The sequence below is a fragment of the Pararge aegeria genome, chromosome 2, assembly GCF_905163445.1.
Source record: "Pararge aegeria chromosome 2, ilParAegt1.1, whole genome shotgun sequence".
Classification (NCBI taxonomy): domain Eukaryota; kingdom Metazoa; phylum Arthropoda; class Insecta; order Lepidoptera; family Nymphalidae; genus Pararge; species Pararge aegeria.
In genome coordinates this window covers 1,824,363-1,850,499 of record NC_053181.1, presented here as the reverse complement: position 1 = coordinate 1,850,499, position 26,137 = coordinate 1,824,363, and the positions used below count along the sequence as shown (strand labels likewise).

Sequence of the window (26,137 nt, the reverse complement as noted above, 5' to 3'; positions counted from 1 at the left end):
GATCCCAAGTGCCTTTTTAACCCCCGACACAAATATATATAGATATTTCATAATAATCATTTATTTGCAAAAAAACATGTGAAATTATAGTTAAAAATATTATAAGTAACAATGTTTTAGCCCATTTAGAGGCATGCTAATCTTAACTCAAAAATAATTAAAAACATTCATAATTAGTTTACCTCAATTATAATATAAATTAATTAATTACAATGTATTTGTATATTTGTTGTTTATTTGTTGTACTAACTAACCTGACTTACATTTTAGTTAGTTAAATTCAAGTTTAATTTTATTTATTATTTTTATGACATCAATATTAATTATTTGAATTCGATTTAATTCATTTTCGTTTGTTTTCCTAATAATCGATTAAGTTAAATTATTCATTGTTACTTAGCTTTAAATATTTATACTTTTAAAGGTTTATATTAACAGACTAATAATTAACTGTAAATAATTTATAGCAATGACTTTTACATTTTAATGCTGTAAATAGTTAAACATTTACTATGTGACTCATTCCAAAACAAGAGCAAGTTTTAATGTATCTACTGTTGGTTGTCCATTATAAATAAATAAATAAATAAAACGCATTGTTTGGATGCGTTTGTCTGTCTGTGGCATCGTATTTCTCGAACGGATGAACGGATTTTGTTTTTTTTTTGTTTGAAAGTTTAATTAGTCAGGATAATTTTTAGCTGTGTTTGTTGAAAATCGGTCCAAGATGGCCGCCGCGCTACCTCGAAGTTGCGAACCGTTTTTGTTACAACACAAATTACGGCAATTTAAACAGCCTTTTAATGGTATACAGTAAAAGCTTATTGATTATTAGTAAAATGATGTAGTCTTATATTAAAAATATAAAATATGAAGCTACATTTTAAATTAAGTAAATTAATCACCAGTGTGCCGTAACTGAGGGAGAGTAATTCGCTGCAGCCTTACGTTTGAAGGGCGGTGTAGAGTTACCAGTTCGGCACTTGACGGGCTCGCGACAGCTCTGTCGTGTGGAACGGGCTTCGAAGGGAGTGGATATCGATATGTATACTGACATATAATATATATCTCTAATGTCAGCGATGTTATTTAATTTTTGGGTTTCGATTTTCGTAATGTTCGTAACATTAGTAGTAAAACGAAGTAGGCTAAAGTGCCACTGTTATCGCAACTACTTATCAAAATCACAACATAAGTATCATAGAATAGAATGATGTTGAAACAGCTAGGCTTGTTTATTTCGCAAACTTTCACAGTATTATGTCCTATGGGATCTTGCTGTGGGGAAAAGCTGCAGATATTGAAAGTATATTTATACTACAGAAAAGAGCCGTACGATCAATATATAAACTTGGATCACGCGAATCGCTTCGTGAAAAATTTAAACAAATAGGTATTCTTACAGTAGCTTCGCAATATATTTATAATAATATAGTCTTTGTGAGACAAAATATTACTCTTTATAAACAAAAAGGTGAAATTAACAATCGACTTACCAGAAACGGACATAAATTAGGGATATCTGCATATCGTCTGCGAAATGTGCTGAACTCCTTTGTGGGGTTGAGTATACGCTTTTACAACATGATTCCTAAGGAATTTCTGGACCTACAAATAAAAATATGTAAAAACGCATCTAGTACAGCGAGGTTACTATACATTTGATGAATTCCTCATCTCCGCAAGATAGCAAAATTATTGTAAATGTTGATGTTGGAAAAGAGCAACTACTGAGTTTCTTGCCGGCTCTTCTAGGTAGAATCTGCTTTCCGAACCGGCGGTAGAGTCACTACAAACATACATACTTGACGTTTCAAAAGTGCTTATAAAGTAGGTCTACTTGAAATAAATGTATTAGAATTTGAATTTTGAATTTGAATTTGAATAGAATAGAAAACTCTATTGTAACAGAACACAATAGACAAAACACAAGGAAAACAGTAATAGTACATAGTGCTAAGGTGCAAAGGCGGCCTTATCAACGAAAGAGATCTTATAAAGACACCCTGAGCGAGCGAAGCCGATAAAAACGATCATCATCATCATCATCATCTTTATCAACCCTTCACCGGCCCACTACAGGGCCTGTCTACTACTGTCCGTATTATAAGGACAGTATAGGCTGTACTACACCACGCACGTAAAATGCGGATTGGTAGAGTTCACACGCCTTTCAAAACGTAATGAAAACTCTCAGGGAAATCTAATCACGATATATTACATCATCGTTGAAGCAAGATATTTTAATTGCTTAAAATAAAAGCGCACATAACTCCCAACAGTTTGAGATGCTGGCAGGAGTCGAACTCGGTCCCACAGAAACTATGCCATCACTGCTTTAACCTATATCGCTTCATAAGTGCCTGTGATAGGCCTACATGTATAAAGAAATTTTGAATTTGAATTTGAATTTATATGTATAAAAAACAGTTATTTTGAATCTCTTCGGAAAGAAAACTCAATTCTGTACTTACATCGCTGTTACTTTTATATTTTTATGTAATTTTTTTGGTGTGCAACAAAAGTATAAAAATTCAAAATTCATTTATTTCAAGTAGGCCTAGATTATAAACACTTTTGAAACGTCAAGTCAGTATGTTTGTAGTGACTCTACCACCGGTTCGGAAAGCAGATTCTACCGAGAAGAGCCGGCAAGAAACTCAGTAGTTGCTCTTTTCCAACATCAACATTTACAATCATTTTGCTATCTTGCGGGAGATGAGAGCGAGGCTGGCTGCTTCTAATCGGCTCGGAAGGCAGATTCCACTGAGAAGAGCCGAAAAGAAACTCAGGAGATTGGTCTCCTCCAACAACATTTTATAGTTTAACAATCTTTAGAATATTTCTGTTTTACGAGAAATGAGAGTGGTCGGCCTGCTTCCAAGTAGCCTTATCGTTATCTTTACTTATAATAAAACTGTAACTGGAAGATTTCTGTACATTTAATATTTTTTGAAAATTTTGACCGGGGATGCTATATAATCGATACGGAATCCGAAACAGATTTTTATTTCCTTTCAAGACGGACGGACGGACAGACAAAAACGGGTTACGACGGGCTTAGAAATGCTATAAAAAAGAAAAATGCAGAGAGACGCCTGGCCGCGTATTATATAGTTTGGAAAGAAAACTGGACCCTGCAATTAGGTTCTTAGTTTTTTTATGATAATAAAACAGATAGTTTATCGGGATAAAAAGTATCCTATATGTTGACCCGAGATATCAGCTACTACTGTACCAAATTTCATTTAAATCCGTTCACGTGATGCCCGGACAGACAGACAGACAGACCAAAATTAAATAAAAATCTGTTTTGGACTCAGTATCGATTATAAAGCTCCCCCCGGTCAAAATTTTCAAAATATTTTAAATGTACAGAAATTTTCCAGTTACAGTTTTATTATAAGTATAGATATAGATATAGATAAATAAATAAATACTACTTCGACAATACAAACATCCCCATCTAGCCCCAAAGTTACCGTAGCTTCTGCTATGTTCACTAAGATGACTGATCAATATTTTTATGAATGATATACAAAGCTACTTTTAACATATAAAACCCCAGACACCGAAAAACATTCATGTTCATCAGGCAAACATTTTCCAGATGTGGGAATCGAACCCACGGCCTTGGACTCAGAAAGCCGGGTCGCAGGGTTGCCTACTGCGCCAATCGGCCGTCAATATGCGTTCCTATATTTTAACGAGCCATTAGATCAGAAAGGATACTTCGATTAATTATTAACATTCTCTATCGAGAGGCTAAAGTAATTATAGTTGAATACGTTAATTACTTACAGCTGCAGTAAGCATCGAGTACTTAAGTAGAAACATCATCAAATAAACATTTAATTGAAGTTATAGCGCATTGGGTCAGAGCTCTACTTTACTTGGGGGGCCGAGTTCGAATCCCAGCACGCACCTCTAACTTTTCTAAGTTATGTGCGTTTTATGTAATAAAAAAATCACTTGCTTCAACAGGAACAGATTGTGAGGAAACCGGCATGGCTGAGAGTTCTACATAATGTTCCCAAAGGTGTGTGAAGTCCACCAATCCGCGCTGGGCCAGCGTGGTGAACGGCCTTAACCCCTTCTCATTGTGAGACCCGTGCTTGATGTGACGTTACCTTTATAGAAGTAGTTTTGTGATAGAAATCGTCCTGGGAAGTACCTACTACACCATGATTATTTCTCCCTATGAAATGAAATGAAATACTTTCCTCGACGAATTCTGTCACATTAAGCTGTATTAAAACTAAAAAGCTCTTTAACGACTACGATATAAATACGAGTTCTATGTCCAGCAGTTGAAATGACGAGGATGATGAATGAGTTCTTGAAATATTAGTGCCATTTTAGATAAAGGGTAAACAGTGAGAGAAATGCTAATATACATAGTTCTTCTGTACGTGTGTTTGTCACCAAGCTCTTCGTAAGCAGCTGGAACGATTTTGATACAATTTTGTGTGTATTTTTCAATTGGTTCCTTGTAGAAACACCCGGTATTCAATGGGTAGAAAGTTGGAAACCGAATGGGACCCGTAAGCTGGTGCGGCTTTACCGGGCAGAAAGATATCTGCCGAGTCCGCTTTAGTATCTTATAAAATTGTATTCTTAATAATATTTTTAAATTCTTAATTAGTTTAACCTTCATCTCTCTTTGTAAAAACAAATCGGCGGCATGTTGAGCTCGCAATTTTACATATGCCTAGTTTAAGGTCGTATACGGAACTGGTTAAATGAGACCTCATAATGTTTCCTACTTAATTCAGTATTGAATATGTAAAAAACAAGTTTAAGTATTATTGAAATACGTAGTTGGAACTCCTATCACACGCTTACATTAAATAGAGTTGTATAATATATATTTTACTATAGCAGTCTACCGCTTAAAACTATTATTTGCCTTATTCTTGCAGTCCACAAAATTTTGATAACTAAAATGTAAATAGGATGGACATGATGGTATTTATGTACCACGTGTGCGCACGTGGATGTGTGCGTGTGTTTGTGGTTATATTAATATTAAAGATACCTATTATAGTATTTTCGTTTTAGCTAGGTATAAGTATAGGTAGGATTTTACAAATACCCTAATAATTATTAATTAGTTAATAGATAGTTTTCAAGAAACAATTAAAATTATATTTTACTAGCGTACCCAGCCTGCTTCGCCGGGCTAGATTTTGCTTTATTTTATTTAAACAATAAACTTACATCATTGAAGTTTTAATTTAAGTCTCATAATATATTAAATCGTTTATTTCTCTCCGGGTGAAGATCATCAGCATTCCTACATGGTTCGATCGATGCAAAGGTACCTCCCGGGGTCTTAGTCGATACAGTCATTTTATGAAAATTTAGCTTAGTTATACTCCACACCAAACAGATCTTCAGCAATGTACCATCTACAATAAGCTTAACAATTATTCATTGTAGAGTCCACATCTCCTGAGAATGCTCCGATGTGAAGCGAAACTTGCGTGGAGTATAAAGATTGAAGAAATTATAAACCATACCATACAGATCATTCTGCGTATCGTAAAGTGGACATAAACAGTCGACTTACAAGAAATGGTCATAAATTAGTGTCATCTGCATATCGTCTGCGTAAGGTACAGGGATCATTTGTGGGATTGAGTATACGCTTTTATAATATGATTCCTAAGGTGATTTTGGACCTGCCAATGCACAAGTTTAAAGAATTTGTTAAAACACATTTATTACAGCGAGGTTACTATACAATTGATGAATTTTTTAATGACAAGGTTGCTTGGAAGCATCCGGCTCCGCTTTCAGCTCTCACAAGATAGAAAAATGAATGTTATAATGCAAAATGTAAATTGTTGATGTTGGAAAAGAGCAACTGCTGACTGCTGAGTTTCTTGCCGGCTTCTTCTCGGTAGAATCTGCCTTACGAACCAGTGGTAGAATCACTGCAAACAGACAGGACGAATAGAGATAAACATAAAGACTGGAGTAGAATACAAAAGGCGGCCTTTTCGCTTAGAAGCAATCTCAGCCACGCACCACGCAACAAGAGCAAGAACAAATATACGTTTACATATAAAAAAAACTGTTGTTGGGTGTTTATATGTATTTTCTAAGTATTTATGTATATAATTCATTCATTCATCAGGCATCTTAGTACCCATAACACAAGCTACGCTTACTTTGGGGCTAGATAGCGATGTGTGTATTGTCGTAGTATATAAAAAAAGTAGTATATATATCAACCGATAGACGTCCACTGCTGGACATAGGTCTTTTGTAGGGAGTTCCAAATTCCTTCGTTAATACTGCCAACTGCTAAGGGTGCACCGTAGCTAATTGGTGTGTGGTAATAGTTATTTTGAATTTGCGCAATGGTTACAATATCTGCGCCGACGCGACGGGTCGTTACAAAAGCATCCATCTTGTGTTTCGCCTGACAGGTGTAATGAGATGGCCAGATTCAATGCTGGAGTCGCACGCTAATATTGTGTGCTTGAGGTTGCAAGACACAAGAGTAGAAAGTTGTAGTAACCTATTCCATTCTCTTACTAGTAACAAAATATGTTTTTTTTTTATATACTACGACAACGCACACATCGCCATCAAGCCTTAAAGTAAGCGTAGCTTTTGTTATGGGTACTGAGATGACTGATGAATAAATAATATGTATAAATAGCTATAATATACATATAAACACCCAGACACTGGAAAACATTCATGCTCATCACAGAAACATTTTCCAGTTGTGGGAATTGAATCCAAAAGCAGGGACGCTGCAAATTAGGATAGGATTACCATTACAGACATTTTTAATCACCTTTATGTATTACCTATTTAAAAATGCAATAGTAAAAACTGTGCTGCATGTACCACCGCCCACCTCCAAGTTATAGTACACTAATTATACAAATGTTTCACTAGATTTAGTGTATTTTATGTGTCCGTGTTGTTGTGTGTGTGCGTGTGTTTGTGGTTATATTAATATTAAAGTTACCTATTATAGTATTTTCGTTTTAGCTAGGTATTTAGTTATAGGATAGATATTTAAATGTTTTGTGAACCCTTAGACATTACCCATTTCAGCATAAAGACATTATACTGAACATTTCGTTTACAGTATAGGGCACGGGTATCTCATATCAGAATGAGAATTATGATGAAATTTTCTTATTTATTTATTTATGTTTAATTTTCTCATGTCTCATCTGATAACAAAATGGATGCCGGCTTTCGCGGTATTGCAGGCAGAATTCGTGGCACTATTTCGGAGCGGAGAGGCTAAAGCTAAGTTTAATATAAAAAAAAACAAACCAAACTAACCCAACATAAAAAGAAATAGCCCTGACTTTTGAAAATTTCCGCAAAAGCTCTTAACTTGATACCCGAAGGCTTTGCGCATTATTATGATAACATTTTCGATGTAGTAATGCCCATTAGTGCATTTGGGTCTCCGCAAAACGTAACTGTACCCGTACTGTGAACCAAAACCACATTTACTTTTATCTTTATTAATAGCTTTAGCATAGACGTTATATAAATGACTATATGATAAAGGCAGGCGTTTTTTTGAAGACGGCCGAGTGGCGCAGTGGGCGGCGACCCTGCTTTCTGAGTCCCAGGCCGTGGGTTCGATTCCCACAACTGGAGAGTGTTTGTGTGATGAACATGAATGTTTTTCAGTTTCTGGGTGTTTATCTGTATATTATAAGTATTTATGTGTATTATATTCATACAAAAATATTCGTCAGCTATCTCAGTACCCATAACACAACACAAGCTACGCTTACTTTGGGGCTAGATGGCGATGTGTGTATTGTCGTAGTATATTCAGTTATTTATTTATTTTTTCTTTGCGGAATTCCATGATATGTTATGAAGATTGAGGAGAATCTGCATGGAGTAATTTGTAATTCCTTCAATCTTTATACTCTACACCAAACAGATCTTCGGCAATGTACCCTCTTAACAATTATTTATTGTAAAGTCGACATTTGTAGTTTATACATATATATATATATATATATATATATGTGTATAAAACAACCTAGGTAGATAATATTATGGTTATGTTTTCGATTCCTTAGTTTACCTTTGATTAATCCCGAAGCCATTTACCCTGCAGTAGGTGCCAACATTCCCATAGCGCTTGCCTCTTAAAACTTTCTTCTTTTTTCAAAACGGAGAACGTTTCTTTATACGCTGAACAATAATAGCGGCCAGTTCTGTTAGTTTTCTTTTTTCGCGCGTTATTCGCGGTCCCACGCTCGGCTGGACGTCATAAAAACCCGCCGCGCAATTATTATGACGCCGGTCGCCAACGGGGATCGCTTTCGTTGAAATTGCACATCGATTACGTCCATGTTTTTTTAAACAAGTGCCTAACCTCAACTCCTCCAGGCTTACCAAACAGAAAATTCGTACTTATTTGCTCTCGACTACATCCGTATTGAAGCGGTGATATCGCTATATAATATGCTTGTTTACTACCAGTTAACCTTCCTGGACAATATTTGTGTGATGAACATGAATGTTTTTCAGTGTTTAACTCGCTTCGACGGTGAAGGAAAACATCGTACGCTTGTATCTTTTAAAATACACATCGGATTTTAATGCAGTTTTCAGCAATGGATAGATAGATTTAAGAGGAAGGTTTATATGCAGTAAACAAGCTCATTATAGTAAATAAAAGTAAAGAAATTCAAAGCTTTGTAAAGTGATGTCGTAACAAATATATATTTGGGCGCTTACATTACTAACGCTGGCTAAAACTTACCATATAGATTAAATTAAAGTACTTACTACGCTGTGACTTAGGACCTACTAAGTTAGTCGCGGGTTCGATTCCCGGCAGGGGTGTTTTGGGAATTAATAATTTCTGAATCTTCTCGTGGCTGGTCTGGTGGGAGGCTTTGGCCGTGGATAGTTACCACCCTACCGACATAGAAGCGATTTAGTTGCGTAGAAACCGATTAGGGATATGACTACCAAACTCTCTAACAGGTTAGCCCGCTACCATCTTTGATTGCATCATGATTTATCACCTGCACGGCTAGCATGGGCAGGAGACAACTATATCCCCAAGGAAATGATAAAAATTTATCTTCTCTCACAGCTTTATCAACTCAGAGCGCTGGCGCACAAGTGGTAATAATAAATAATGTATGTGAAATAATAAACGGGAGTAAACTTCACATATTCCAAGTTCCCGTGCTTTAGCAGGTGGACACGTTACTTATATTCCTTGGTATATATATGTGGGGACATAATTGGGGGATATAATTTTCATCTTCTGCCCGTGCTAGCCCTGCAGGTGAGATTGCATTCAAAGGCTAACTGTAAGATGTATTATAAAAATGCTTTTCACTCAATCCAAACTGCCCCCCATTAGTAGTGCGAAGCAGGGCGGGTCGCTAGTATAAGTACATTTTGCTAAGCTAATATTAGTTATTTGAAATAAAAAAGAGATTCGCTACATAAATGGACGGCCGAGTGGCGCAGTGGGCAGCGACCCTGCTTTCTGAGTCCAAGGTCGTGGGTTCCATTCCCACAACTGGAAAATGTTTGTGTGATGAACATGAATGTTTTTCAGTGTCTGGGTGTTTATCTGTATATTATAAGCATTTATGTGTATTATATTCATAAAAAAATATTCATTAGCTATCTTAGTACCCAGAACACAAGCTACGCTTACTTTGGGGCTAGTTGGCGATGTGTGTATTTTCGTAATATATTTATTTTATTTATTTATAAATAGATTCAACCCGATCCCGCTCGTCAAATCACAATCGCCTTGCCATGGTCTATTGCCCCAGGCTTGCGCGGTTCTCGCGGGAGTTGATTTTATGGCCTTTTTATGCTTTTGCGGGATGAATAAGAAATACATAAATTATGCTGAGGTGGGTTATGGCTGCGGCTTTGTGTGATGGCTGCGAGGGATGTTCATCTTTAACGAATTCTCAACGAATATAAAAAAGTTACGAGACATTTTATGCTTGCTCCTAAATGAATAATCTAAACTTTGAGATGGTTACACCAATTAAATCCTTCAGTACTTATAGGTGCATAATGAGTTGCACAGAGAGGGAATATATTATTGAATAAAAGCAGGCGTCTCTGCGAAATTCCATGATATATTATGAAAATTAAGCTTAATTCGCGGAGTTTATAGCGATGCTCCGCGAAAATCAGGTAAATATTTATAGTGTAACTAGCTGTTGCCCGCGACTTCGTCTGCGTTTGATTTTGTTTTTAAAGCATTCAGTATCGCTAAGCCTTAAATTAGTATTATATATATATAACATGTGACTGTCAATTAATTATAGAAAAATTGCGACTATAATTAAAAATATAAACTATCCTATCTCTAAAGTTGGAACAGACTGCTCACGGTGTGCCAATATAATTTAAAATCGGTTAAGTAGTTTAGGAGTCCATCGCGGACAAACATCGTGACAAGAGATTTATATATATTAAGATTTATAATTTCTAAAATCAATGTTCTTAACAATTATTCATTGTAATATCAACGAAACGTGCATAGAGGGTAACATGGTAACGTGATACCGATGGTAATATTAGATCTACCTTTTTAAACAATATATTAAAACACAATTAACTAATCGTGGTTACTACACGATTGATGAATTCCTTAACGACAAGTCTGCTTGGAAGCAAGGAACGCTCTCATCTCTCACAAAACAGAAAATTTCTAAAGATTGTTAAACTATAAAGTGATATTGGAAAAGAGCAATCTGCTGAGTTACTTGCCGGCTCTTCTCAGTGGAATCTTCCGGACCGGTGGTTGAGTCACTACAAACAGACTGACTTGACGTTTCAAAAGTGCTTATAAATTAGGCCTTGACATAAACAAATTTTGAATTTTTTGAATTTGAATTTCCGAGGATCTGTTTGGTGTGGAGTATAAGGATTGAAGAAATTATAATTTACACCATACAGATTCTCCGGCTTTTCGCGAAGTAAAGTAAATTAAGCCTAATAAACCGATTATTTTTAATTAGGCTTTTAGGAGGGTTTTCCGTGGATTATTGGGGTAATGAGGTGAGTCGCATAACATTTAAATAATTTGTAGCTTTTACATTGAAATATTTTGTATAAACGGTGACTATAGTCATCGAGTAGATTTGAGTACATAATATATCACGAATAAATATAAATATACTACGACAATACACACATCGCCATCTAGTCCCAAAGTAAGCGTAGCTTGTGTTATGGGTACCAAGATGACTGACGAATATTTTTATGAATAATATACATAAATACTCATAAATTACAGATTAACACACAGACACTGGAGAACATTCATTATCATCACACAAACATTTTCCAGCTGTGGGAATCGTACCCACGTCATTGGTCTCCTAAAGCAGAGTCGCTGCCCACTGCGCCTTTGGCAGTCTCATCTGCGACAGAGGAGGCCGGAGACCATCAGAAGGTTGTAAATCGGCTGATGATTATGATGAAGCAACACCAAGGCTATCTCTCATGTAGGCACTCTTCTCCTGCTAGTCGTACTTGGCATTATAATTATGCACAAGGTTGGATGAAGCGTAACGTTGACCAGGCGCAACGGTGCGGAAATATGAATTATTTATGAGATGTACCCAGTACGGGGAAGGTCAACGCCAGTCATGGATTTTTTATTAAAGTTAGCTGCATGCTGTGTGGTGTCCGCAAACCAGAATGTCATAGTTATGTATATAGTTGTCACCACCGTCCTCTTCCCGCGGGTGTCGTACGAGACGTCTCAGATATATAACGGATAACGGGTAGCAGCGTCCAATGTGCTACTACAGACTACTACCATCTACTGTGATCACCAGCCCACTCAGTCCACTCTACTAGAAGGCCACTCAGTCACAACATATACTAAAGTGACTATTACTTGTAAAAGTGACTATTACTTGTAAAAGTGACTATTACTTGTAAAAGTGACTATTACTTGTAAAATATAAAGAGGAACTATAAGATGAAAAGAGCAAGAGCAGTAGGTACCTAATTGCCGCATGTGCTAAGGGTAGAGTTGAGAGTCAATAAAGATATTCTTACTATAAACTCCGTTAAAACTTAAAACCATAAAACTTACGACACTCAGTCAATACTAATAATCGGTAAATCATTTTCCTCAAATTTGTTAATATTAGAGAAATCGGCAAAAGAATGGAATAATGTTATCAAATTATTGTATTGTCATCGGTCCTCGATATATCTACAAAGTTTGAACGAAGTCAGAACGTTTGAAGAGGGTCAGCATCAAGTCCAAAGATGTCCGTTACAAACATACAAACAAACATACAGGTGAAGCTTATAAAGAGCGTGTAAAAAACATATTTATAGGAAAATATATAATACTTGTAGTATAATATATAAATATAGTATAATTTAAAAACCCCCAGCCCACTTTGAGGGGGTTGCGAAAAAAATTACATTCGCCATTTCGTGGTAGCGGCCATCTTGGATTTGAAATTTGACACACACATTGGGGGAGTTATGAAAAGAAAATATTATGTAATCCGCCATTTTGTGGCGTCGGCCATCTTTGACCGATTCTCAACAAACATAGCTAAGAAAACACCCGACTAATGCACCTTTCAAACAAAAAACAAAATCAAAATCAGTCCATTCTTTCGGGAAACACGATGCCACAGACAGACACCCACACACGTGATTGAACACGTCAAACTTATAAAACCCCGTAATTTTTAAGGGTGCCATTTTGTTGGTAAGTCCGAGTAAGTAAGTAGTGTACTGGAGTTAAAATCTTAATCGTTTGCTGTAATTATACGTAATAACTTCAACCACAATTATTTATAAGTATCATAAACATGATCATAATGATGCTTAAAGGCAAATTACTCATGGGTCAAGAACGAAACGATTTATGTGTGGTAAATTGATACTCGTGTATTTTTATAATAGAAGCGGTGATAGCCAAGTGGTTAGGGCATCGACCTCCGTTTCGGAGGGGCCGAGTTCGATCCTCGGTTCGCAACTCTGTTTTTTGGTTGCCTGTAAGAGATTGCTTGTAGCAATAAAGCCGCCTTTGGATGCCTACAATATTTGCTTTTTTTAATCTTATTTTATGTATATTTTGATGTTTGTGTGTTTTTAATTTCAACAATGCAATATCACTTGTTTTAACTGTGAGGGAAAACATCGTGAGGAGACCTGCATGCCTGAAAAAGAGTTCTCCAGCGTGGTACCTTTCTGAATTGAGATTAGACGTGCCACTAGGTAGATTTAATAATGATAATGATAATACGTATTTAAGTAGAATAATAAATGACATAAAAAATATTATAAAGATTGAATAAAAATCATTGTCCTCACTAAGGTGTAACCTACCTTTTTTATAGTTTTTATTGAGACTGTGAGATGTGACATCAATAGAAAACTACGCTAAGTTTGTGCCTTCAATTCTTCGTCGTTACAAAATAAATGTATTCCGCTATAAGCAGCGGTCAAAAAGTCGGCAGTACAAAAACTTGTTTACCATACATTGTCTCGCGTTTATTCGAACAATACCAAAATTAATTATTTTCCATACTAATGTTAGCGATATCGTCGTTTCAAACAAGTTTAAATTGAGGAAAACGTACATTAGGCCGGGAGGGACCAAAGTCTATCCAACAAAGTTTTTTAGGAGTTAAAAGGAGACCGGAACCCCGGGCCCTATTGTATATTAAAGGATCAACATATTAGCAAAGAGAATACAAACACTATGTATTAAAGTTATTTTGAAAAAACCAAGAAATCAGGGCTAAAACGTCTAAAGAAAAAAAATAAGGAGAAAGTAGACGAAGGAGGGGTAGGTGACAAGGGAAAGCTGCGGGAGAGTGGATTAACAGATCACTTCTAAGTTCTAAGAGGATAATAAAGTTAAGGAGTTTGACCAAGCTGTAATAATTATGGAAGTGGAATAAACGAAGTAAATAACCGTAGAGCAGTGTTTTGTTACTTAATTTACTACTTTGCTTTTGTTTTGCCAATTCAAGGGTGTAATAAAAGTCGCAAGGGATCCCTGGTAAAAAGCGGCGCTAGACTTTGGAAATATAGGGGCTCCTTGAAGAAATCAATGCCTTGTTTGAACATCCACATGTTTGAGACGTCTACAAATTGTAAAATCAGCTGTGAAAAAAAAAAAAGGCGGTATCTTTGTTGATCTAAAGCGGCTGTTTTTTATTTTACTACAAGCTAGACATTGTATGATATCTCGTATTGTGTAAAGTGTCAGTCTAAGATAATAGTGGGCTAACCTGTTAGGCGTATGACATGACTGAATTTCAATGCGGCGTCGCGGAACGCTTGCTTGTTTTAGGGTGGGTGGTTTGTCGGTAGGATGGGCCATAGCCAAAGCCTCAAATCAGATAAAAAAAAAAACTGCATCGTTGGTCTAGACTCTAGGGGTGAGTCTAATTTCTACCGAATGAGGCAAGCTTGACCCCAGCCATGGCACGTTAATAGATTGATAATGGTGTTAAAGAATTTATTATATTTAAATGTTTTAAGAAGCCGAAGTGTAAATGGGCGGGGCATATAGCTAGAAGAAACGATGAACGATAGGGTTCCAAGGTGCTGGAATAGCGCCCCGCACATGTAAACGTGGAGGCACGTGGATTTCGGAACTCCCTACAAAAGACCTATGTCCAGCAGTGGACTTTAATCGGTTAAAGTGATGATGAAGTGTTTAAAATATTTTTAGTAGCAGCGAAAAGCAGTTGATAATAATTTTCATCATGATGATGTCACAGTTATGTTTATTGACGTCATTGCAAACAGGTTATATATAAAGTATTATGATCCGATGACGGAAAATAATAAAACGATTGTATACAAGTTACGAACGAAGGTCAAAAGGTTTTTGACCTTTGCCAACCCATTCACAACTTGCAAGAAATAAAAAATATGCGTATTTGTCATAAAATATTTATGACAGGTTCTTAAGGAAATGTGCTCTAAAAAGTTACCAGAAACTGATTAAGTTTACTCAGCCATTTCTTAACCCTTTTTAAGTCAACCTGAAGATAATGGTTAATTTTAAACGCCTGCAAAAAAACAAAAGCAAACTTAGGTCTACGTTTATTTGCCACAAAAAAGATGTAAGCAAATTGGAGTTGATGTTCTCTATCTCGCTTATTTAGTGTGTAGATTAAGTGCAATGTGCATACTAAGTTAGCGAGAATTTTTTGAACAGTAATTCGGAAAGGGTGCAGAGCAGCAGGAAGGTTGGTGCGTAAACGAAGGTTCTATGAAGTCGTGTAGTGTCAAGAGCGAGGCCTCAATAGCATGAGAGTTTGTAGACCCTACTCTTAGTTACATGGGCGTACCCAGGGGGAACAGGGGAGTGAAGCTGCCACCCCTGGCAATCACGCATAAAATATGTAAGTGTCACATATAGACCCGTGAGCATGCTCAAATTCATGTGAAGGTGAGTTTGGAGCGCTATGGCTTTGGTGAAGTGATTGATATATAGTGGCGGGGTCAGCATGCTTCAACTTTAACAGGGTGCTGTGTACCAGCCACAGTGCATGCCATGTGCTAGATAACGTCCGAGTGTTGTGAGCATGCCTCAGCTATGTGCCTGCCACAGAGCATGCCAGATACTAGCTTAGTTTAAGCACGGTAAGGTGAAGAGTAATATAGTGCAGCGAGGGGAGCATGCTTCAACTTTAACAGGGTGCTGTGTACCAGCCACAGTGCATGCCATGTGCTAGATAACGTCCGAGTGTTGTGAGCATGCCTCAGCTATGTGCCTGCCACAGAGCATGCCAGATACTAGCTTAGTTTAAGCACGGTAAGGTGAAGAGTAATATAGTGCAGCGAGGGGAGCATGCTTCTGCTATGCGCATGCCAGGTGCTAGCTTACGTTTGAGCGCGTCTCGTAGCGCGGTGGTTAGAGCGGCGAGCGTGTCGCGTAAGGCCACGTGGTGCCGCTCGAACATGCTCACATCTATACAAGGATTAATTTATATTTACAGTGTAGGTTAAGGTACATACGACAATGTTTATTTTTGTTTTGGAAAAAGACTTATTTTAAAAACAATAATTGACGGACCGAACAGATGGCCCATCTAACGGTGTTTCCTGCCACATATAATTTGAGTACCTTCAAGGCTAGAGTGAATAGGCTTTTTCTAGGCAAGCGTGCTCCAACCTAGACCTCATCGTTGCTTTCTAACGGGCATGATTGTCGTCAAACGCTGGCCTATCGTTAATAAAAAAAAAAAAAAAACGGTAAGTGGTCAACCATCGCTTTTAAATAGAGCAACACTTCCAGCAAGGAACACTTCCTACAACGTGTCGCTCTGTGTCCAACAACCTAATGTTAAGCCTCATATGTCTGTTATTACACCGACAACCAAGTCCTTCGAAACACAGCATTGCATCAATGCTGCTTGGCCGCAGAAATAAGCCTGGTGACAGCTTTAATACTATTAAAACAACTAGACTTTTGCATTATTTTCCTTGAATTTTTCACTTAATTGCATCATAACAAGACTAAGTAATGTTAAAAAATACCTACCGCACTCAGTGGCGTGCATAGAGGGTATGCACTCATATATTAAAGTTATATTTATATATATATATATTTGTATAATTTTCAAATCTTATTTATTGCATCACCTACCTCTTTTATATGTTTTTTCCTTTTAAACCATTGGTTGCCTGGAAGAAATCGCTATGTAGCGATAAGGCCACCAAATTGTACTCTCTTGCTATGTATTTATATCTCTGTAACTACTTTTTTCTTTGGTGAATGAATACACTTTTATTGTAATAAAAGTGTATTCATTCATTCATTAATTCATTCATTAATTGTGGGAGGAGACTCGTGCGCTCTAGTAGACCGGTAAAGGGTTGATATGATGATGATACATAGCCCCGTGCTTCCTAATTTTTAGACCCATCTACATTGTCAGTAATAAATTTATGTCGTGAACAAATAAGAATATTAAAAGAAACATTCCTTCCATTTTATAAAAGTAGAGTTTTTAATTTTTTCGTGGGACAACAAATATTTAAGATCAGTGTAATGAGGTAGGTATAACTATGCGATCACATTTCAAGCAGAACATTGCACGATATCGCCTCAGCATTCAGCAAGTAGTATGAGTTTAAGGAAACTTCGTGATTACTGTAGTCTACAAAAAAGTTGTATATAGATCTAAACTAAATTGTAAAATAGTGCAACCCTGGAACAATGTTCAAAGGGCGATACTAAATTTTAGCCTATTAAATTAAACGAGATTTAGGAACACGAAACATTTTTAGCTTCACCTGTATGTTTGTATGTTTGTTTGTAACCGACTTCTTTGGGCGCGATTTCGACCCACTTTAAACGGCCAGATTTCGTTCAAACTTTGTAGACATATCGAGGACCGATGACAATACACTAATCTGAGGAGATTATTCCAATTTTCAATATAAAAAATAAGATTTTTTAGTTTTTTCGAATTTTAATACGAACATTAAATTTAGATTTTGGATGTAGATCTGGCTGGTATATCTGGCTCGGTTTTAGTAGCGTGTGCTTTTAATCTTTTGAAACTAGTTAAAAGTAGATTTCCGATTAAGGTTTTTTCAATTTGAATCAATTTCTACTATTGCTAAAAAGACCTAAACACCTTACCCCTCATTACAACGACCATTCAACCTGATTTTAAATTTTTTTAAATAAGGGATGAGAAAAAGTTATATCTTCCCCCACAGCTTTATCAACTCTCAGAGCATTGGAACACAAGTGGAAATAATATCCAAAAATAAACGTAGAATATCTTCTATCTATCTCTCTTATTCCCTGTTGCTGTGTTTTGGAAACCCCGAACCATGCAGGGCTAGCACACGCAAGGGATAAAAATTATATCCCCCGATTACCTTTATCCCCTGAATGGGAATATAATTAACATGTCCACCTGCTAAAGCACCAGGAAATGGAATAGGAGAAGTTTACCCCCGTTTATTATTACACATATATTATTTAGACATTATTTCCACTTGTGCGCCAGTGCTCTGGGAGTTGATAAAGCTGTGGAAAAAGATACATTTTTAAATAGAATAGAATAGAACAGAGTAGTATATGTTTATTTACCCGAACATATTTAACATTCTTAAATACGGAGTAAGTTAAAATTTAATATTATTTATTTATACTTTAAGTCGTGCCAGTAAAAAGGTTCTGACTCAGCTTAATAATGTGCCCACAACGTTGTTATCCTTTCAAAGGAAATAATTGTCTCCTGTCTAGCCGTGCTAATATAGGGGTATTATTTTTGTCTCCTGCCTATAGGCTTATGTTCCCAGGGTTCATAGCAATTTTGTGTGCACTATGACGGGAAGAACGTCCCGGTAATACGGAAATCCACCTATCCTCACTTTACGCATGCTTTAAAGTTAATTGGAAATGTTGGAAAAGAGCGACTGCTGAGTTTTTTGCCAGCTTTTTCTCGGTAGAATATGCCTTCCGAACCGTTGTCACTACAAACAGACAGACTTGACGTTTCAAAAGTGCTTATATTATGCCTACTTAAAATAAATTAATTTTCAATTTTGAATTGCCAGATAATTCCCCGTTTTCACTAAACCTAGGCGTCACCTAAATCGAATGCCTGAAAAAAACGTTTCGACCATGTTCTTCGATAAGGCGATACTTACTTTGGCATTGCCTTGTCCGTCATTAGTGAAAACGGCCAAATGTTGTTTTTATTTGAATTTATTAAGTATAGTGCAACGGGTACATACCACGATAATATTTTGGATTTGTTTTTTTTTTTTTAATAATTATAATTATAATAAATAAATAATAATAAAAAATAAATTTACTAACCAAAATTCACAAGTAGACTTAAACTATTGTGGTGTAATTATAAATTCTTACGAAGTTTACCGTACACCACCGTTAAAGGAGAACAATGATTATTTTACTACTCACATGCCGGGTGGTCGTACAGAGGGGCGACTCTGGTCCCCTCGAGAGTCCCGCCAGCCAGCCGCGCCGATATCGCCTCCAGGAACTCCCGCACATTGTGCACGTCGCTCCGACCCTCGCTGGAACTGGGACCTTCGCATTCTTCTTCATCTGTAATTATAAATACATCTCTTTGAACTGTGATATTCTATTCAAATTATAGTTCCATTTTAAGTTAAACGTAGTTATAGTAAAATAAAATAAATAAATAAAATCTTTTATTTGAGAAAAAAACAACACAAAGCAATTAACATATAAAGTACCAGTTACACAAAGAACTTGTCATTGACAACTTAAACTATGTATAAAAAAAAAAAAAAGAAAACGTAACGTAGTTACTGTATTAAGGTTTGCATTACATTCTGAGATGCCAAAGACTTATTTCGTTTCTAAAGGCCTCCCTGACTTTTTTGACGACCCACCTGGCGCGGTATTGAGCGCTGTGGTTTTAAGTTGTGGGTCCCGGGTTCAGATACCGACAGAGGCCATTTGGGAATTCTTAATTTCTGAATTTTCTCTGCTCTGGTCTGATGTGAGGCTTCGACTGTGGTTAATTAAAACCCCACCGACTAAGACGTGCCGCTAAGCAATTTAGCGTTCCCGTACGATGTCGAGTAGAAACCAATTAGGGGTAAGGGTGCCATACTTTTAACAGGATAGCCTGCTATTATGTAAGACTGCATCATCATTTACCATCAGGTGAGATTGCAGTCAAGGGCTAATTTGTAGTAGAATAGAAAGAAAAAATTGGCAAATTTTCCTTTCTCAATATCCACCAGAGGTTTAGAAATCGGTCGGTCCCAGCTTTTATGCTTAACATGCGATAACTTGTGTTAACTTTTTCTTATACCCCTAAAGGGAATCTCACCCTCCAGGATATCAACTTACCAATTTGTTCCAACCGGTCAGTGCTGAAGGACCACGGCATAAGGCTGAGAGCTCGTTGCGCCTGACGCAAGAACCACGCGCCTGACTCGAACTTCACTGGCCTGAAACAGTTCGTTCTATCATAAGCATCTTTCTTATTACGTCAGTGTAAGCATCAAATTCAAATTCAAATTCATTTATTTCAAGTAGGCCTACTTTATAAGCACTTTTGAAAAGTCAAGTATGTATGTTTGTAGTGACTCTACCACCGGTTCGGAAAGCAGATTCTACCGAGAAGAGCCGGCAAGAAACTCAGTAGTTGCTCTTTTCCAACATCAACATTTACAACAATTATGCTATCTTGCGGGAGATGAGGAATTCATTAAATGTATAGTAACCTCGCTGTACTAGATGCGTTTTTCCACATTTTTTAAACGTATGCATTGTAGGTCAAGAATTTCCTTAGGAATCATGTTGTAAAAGCGTATACTCAACCCCACAATGGAGTTCTGCACCTTCCGCAGACGATATGCAGATATCACTAATTTACTTCCCCTTGACAACTTAATATGGAGAGCATACGGTCTAGGTTGGGGAGCGTTTAGCTTGAAATATACGTAACACACATTTTTCATCTATGGCAAACCGGTGGTTAGTGATCGAATATTAACAGAGCAACACTTCGCAGGGCAAGGAATACGTCCTACCTGTGACCCTGTGTCCATCAACCTGAACTGTTAAGTCCCATGTACCTGTTATTGCACCGGCAACCATCCTTGCCAGAACGGAATACAGCATTGCAGCAAAGCATTGTTGCAATGTATTCCATTCATAACAAATTCAGCAGAATAGTGGCTAAAATAAGAAAACTGCAGGCAAAACCTGAATACCCTGGCATTAACTAACATAGTCATTCTACGTTGGGTTCCAGGCCATGAGGGGATCATCGGCAACGAAAAGGCCGATAAACTTGCAAAATCAGGCGCTTTAGTGAAGCAAATAGGCCTGCGGAATACCCAAAAGCCTGGCGCAACTCACCCTACAAACCTATTGTAACTACCATACACTCATTCGCTAGAGATAACTCCTCGGAATGAACCAATCTCGAGTGATAATAAAACCATTCAACAGAAGGGCCGCGTCTGAGGCATTAGCACTCAACTGAAAAAACCTATGCATCCTAGTGTGTGCGCTCACGGGGCACTGTGGGCTTAACAGTCACAAGTTCAACCTAAAGCTGCAGGACACAGATCTATGTAGACTCTGTAAGGAGGCTGCGGAGACGCCGCTGCACTTAATCTGTTCCTGCCCTGCGTTGATGCATAAACGCAGCACTCCTTTGGGGAAGTATATAAGTATACAACCAGAGGATGATGATGAAGCTAAATTGGCATGCCTAAAATTAGTGTAAAAAACTAGAGCTGAAAGCGCGGAAAGGGTAAAACTACTTTTAGATCTATCAATTTAATTTTGTTTCGACATTTTTGTACAACGGAATCTGAACCTATATTAGACCTAACTTAGATAGTAACAATTTAATAAGTAATTATTGGTTACTAAGACCCGGATAAAAAGTCGTTGCTAAGCGATGTCTCAAGCCAAGTAAGTGCTGTTAGCATTACATTCTCTTAAATAGACGGTACTTCAGCATCTACTGCTGGAACTACCAATTAGGTGGACAAAATTATTAAAGAAGGCACCAATGACGCGCGCCCTCCGCATCCTCAATGTCATCAGACATCAGAGCAATATGATTTGTATTGTTGCGCTCTGTGTGAATTCACAAGGATCGCAATATAACCCACATTGCGATACTAAAATTGCTAAATTTCTTCCAGCAAGGAAAGTGCTAGTGGGAGATCTAGACAGCGGCGTCACAATAGATCGTAGCCGGTCGAAGTGACACCAGGGACCAGGCGAACCTGAGCCACAAGCAGAAGAAGAAGAAGCATGTCGGTATTACTTCCGCCGGCGGATTCCGCTACCAAAAGCTGCTATCAAAAATCGACCTCACCTTACTTATTATGTTATGTACTTCATAGAGCTTTACCAGGTGGACTAGGATTGCATAACGTTTGAAGACGTACTGTTCCGAAATCTCTACCAGACCAGATCAATACCGGATTAATTTAATAATATGGTGCCCATTAAAGGGAACTGCTGTTTTTTTTTTGTTTTTTCAACGACAATACACACATCGCCATCTAGCCCCAAAGTAATCGTAGCTTGTGTTATGGGTACTAAGATGACTGATGAATAATTTTATGATTAGGTAATATACATAAAATACTTATAATATACATATAAACACCCAGACACTGAAAAACATTCATGTTCATCACACAAACATTTTCCAGTTGTGGGATTCGGACCCACGGCCTTGGACTCAGAAAGCAGGTTCGCTGCCCACTGCGCCAATTGGCCGTCATTATCGTGTTTTGAATAATAGTACTTTTTTTTCTATTCCACTACAAGTTAGTCCTGGACTGCAATCTCAAATCATGATATGCAGTGATGCAGTCTAAGATGGTAGCGGGCTAATCTGTTAGAGTACTCCCTGGTAGTCATACCCCAAATCGGTTTTTACGCGAAATCGCACCGGAAGACTAAATCGCTTAACGGCACGGCTTTGTCGGTCTTGGTCGGCCGGACTAGTTTTGTGAAGAAGTACCTACTACCGTACTTAATTCTGCCGCCAGCAGCATAGCAGTGATGTGATCTGCCGTCTCGCAAATGTTGCGATTGCAGACGTACAATAAAAGATAAAATGGATTTAGGTAATGTTGGCTTTGCTACTTTAACGAAAAAGGAAAATAAATAAAATTGTAAAAATCCTGGGAAAGTGATTATTTCGCACTGTACTAGTATTAATGTCAATAACCGACTGCGGAGTCGCAGGGCGAACGCTTGCGACTGGGTACTCGCGATGTTGAAGATATCTAATGCCCATTTTCACTAATGACGTACGTGTCATATTCATGTGTCAATATCGGAATCGGAATCGGTTTAGTAAGTGTAAACTCTAACGTTGTTAAACATCAAATAAGAGCTCTTTAAAAGTTTTTTTTTCTAGGAATCACCTAAATAACTACAAATAATAAATAAATATACTAACTTGTACTTGAACAGCTGTCCCTTACACCTCATCGATACTACCATCCATACACGCATCGCCATCTAAGATGACTGATGAATATTTTTATGAATAATATACATTAATAGTTAAATAGACAAAAATAATCGAACCCACAGTCTTGGACTCAGAAAGCAGGGTCACTACCCACTGCGCCAATCGGCCGTCTGGTAAGGCGGTTAATAGATTTAGAGAAAACGGGAATAATGCTCGCATAACGCCAATGGGATAGGAGCGAACGAGTTATTATTTACCTATGTTCTAGACAGATGCAAGGTACAGCGCCTCCGAGCTGGTCTCCGCCACATCTAAGGCATATATTATTCTCTGTGGGCGCTATGCATCGCCTTCTGGACTCCTTTCGCTCGTCCCTGTAATCAAAACATTTAAAATTTATAAATCAGCAGCAGCCGTAGCTTATACCGCGCAAGGCTAGCGGAATATGTAACTACATCGAAGTAAAATGGGAAACATCATTAACTTTTGAATGGACTAACTATGGCCTGGGCCCTCCAGCGAACCGTCCAGTGGCTAAATTTGTTGTGGGTTTCTTCTTGGACCAGCAGGGCGGGAGATAAAAATTATATCCCCCGATTATATCCCTTGACAAGGGATAATTAACGTATCCACCTGCTAAATAACTGGAAAATGGAACAGAAGAAGTTTATTAATACATATATTATTTGGATATTATTTCGACTTGTGCGCAGTGCTCTGAGAGTTGATAAAGTTGTAGCAGAAGGTAAATTTTAGTTTTTGTTTTGACGGCCGATTGGCGCAGTGGGCAGCGACCCGCAACTGGAAAATGTTTGTGTGAAGAACATGAATGTTTTTCAGTGTCTGGGTGTTTATATGTATATTATAAGTATTTATGTACATTATTCATAAAAATATTCATCAGTTATCTTAGTACCCATAACATAAGCTACGCTTACTTTGGGACTAGATGGCGGTGTGTGAATTGTCGTAGTATATTTATTTATTTATTTATTTAGTTTTAAGTTTACGAATGGAGTTATCGCCATCACTCGCTCCCTACTATGTACACATTTTGTATGTAAGCAACGCATAAAAAATCGCAATCTTTGTGCCTATTTGAATTATGAAATATTTGACTTCGACTTTGAAGTTAATGACAAGGTTGCTTGGAAGCATCCGGCTTCGCTTTCATCTCTCACAAGATAGAAAAATGAATTTTAAAATGTAAAATGTAAATTGTTGATATTGGAAAAGAGCGACTGCTGAGTTTCTTGCCGGCTTCTTCTCGGTAGAATCTGCCTTCCGAATCGGTGGTAGAGTCACTACACACAGACAGACTTGACGTTTCAAAAGTGCTTATATTAGGCCTACTTGAAATAAATGAATTTTGAATTTGAATTTGAATTTTGAATTTAAAGGTACGTCGATAAGACGCTGAAAATAACATTAAATTTCAACTTATTTTTTTGACCCCGAACTAAAAACGAAGTAGGGTTTTTTAGCCGGGAATGTTCTTAGCAATTTACTGAAAATCGGCCCGAGAAAGCCGCCGCTACAAAATGGCGGATTACTTTTTCTTTTGTCAATGTCTCTCAATGGGTATAAAATGAAAGGGCTTGACTTGTAGAATAATGTACACTGTATTGAAAGTTGGAGGGTTTTTCATTTTAATGTTAGCCTTTGGAATCTCGTGATGTTAGTGATGATGCAGACTAAGATGGTAGCGGGCTAAGCTGTTAGAAGTAATTCGATTCTACTTTGTTACGTATCGGAACACTATATCGCTTGACGGCACGTCTTTCTCGGTAGGGTAGGTGGTATGTAGCCACGGCCGTAGCCTTCCACTACACCAGACCAGGGAGGTCTGCTCGGAGGCTAGTTATCACCCTACCGACAAAGATACCGCTTAACGATTTAGCGTTCCGGAACGATGTCGCTTAGAATCCGATTAGGGGTGCGCGTTAAATATAACTGACATACTCATCAAATCAGTCAAATCCAATAATATTATCGTGGTATGTACCCGTTGAACTATGTTTAAGAAACGCAGTGTTGGTATGTCGGTTGCATGCCGAAAATAACTATAATTATCATAAGTACAAATACAGGTTACTGCAAAAATAAACCTTCGAAATATTGTCATAATTGGTGAACGTTTTCGCAATAGTTTACTTTTACTATTACAAATGCATGTTTGCTACATTTTGACTGTATACGTACTGTCCTGAGTTAGGTTAGGTAGGTATATGTATGTAGGTATGTGCAAATTTAGTTTTTAACTAGTGAGTATTTACTTACAATTGGTTAGGCAACGGCATCGTTGGGCCACGAGTTGCGTAAATCGGGTTGAGAATTTGAGATCGAGTGCAACTGTTTAAACTCACTTACTACTCGAACTAAAATTACAGTAAAAACAGTAGTTTACAATAAATATGTATTGGCTAGAAGCAGGCGTCACTTTGTGGAAATCAATGATATATTATTTTATTATTAATTTAATGAAAAATACACATGTTTTATGTTAACATAATAATATCTGTTACGGCGTAACAAAAACCCAATTGGGTTTATCCGTACGCCGGTATTCATCGTTCAGCGCTCGGAATTATAAGTAGGTAAAGTATTTTAAAGCTGCATACAAAATATGACGGGTAGTTCTAAAAAAAATATAAAAAATAATGATCGCGTTTCAACCAGTTCCACATATCGCATTTTATCGTTTGAGTAAACTTTAAACAGGATGTTCCAGCTATTATTACTATCATATATTATTTTTCTTTTTTTTTTTAATTATTAACAATGCTTAAGAATAAATTAAAAAACACTATTAAAAATTTATAAAAAAAAACTTCCACCCTCCGCTTGCGGGGCTTTTGAATGCCCAAGCAACCGGTGGTCAGGGCTCCAGAGTGAGGAACCTCCTCACAATACGCGCCGTTTCAAGGACTACTGCCTTCTGATCCAACAACCAAGCGAAAGCTTCTTGAGATGTTGGTCGAAGCTTTTCGCGAGAAGACCATTGACTGAAAAGACGATCGGAACAACAACGGTCGACTCAACATTCCACATGGCGGTAATCTCGTGAGCAAGGTCCAAGTATTTAGATACTTTTTCCTTTTCAGCTTTCACCAGATTATCGTCATGTGGGATAGTTATGTCAACAATTATTGCACGGC

At 37.4% G+C, this 26,137-nt stretch overlaps 1 protein-coding gene across 2 annotated transcripts in view; it reads right to left on the bottom strand.

Moving 5' to 3' along the window:
• Nucleotides 1-26,137, bottom strand: part of LOC120629111 — a 123,286-nt gene that overhangs the window by 63,300 nt on the left and 33,849 nt on the right. For both annotated transcript variants that reach the window (XR_005658982.1, XM_039897890.1), the window contains exons 2-4: nucleotides 23,237-23,353; nucleotides 19,871-19,971; nucleotides 18,947-19,093 (exon numbers count right to left, since the gene is read on the bottom strand). Coding sequence is in view for 1 of the 2 variants with exons in the window: in XM_039897890.1 (XP_039753824.1) it covers nucleotides 18,947-19,093; nucleotides 19,871-19,971; nucleotides 23,237-23,353 (365 nt within the window). In the remaining variant the exon portion in view is untranslated. The remainder of the gene's footprint in view (nucleotides 1-18,946; nucleotides 19,094-19,870; nucleotides 19,972-23,236; nucleotides 23,354-26,137) is intronic.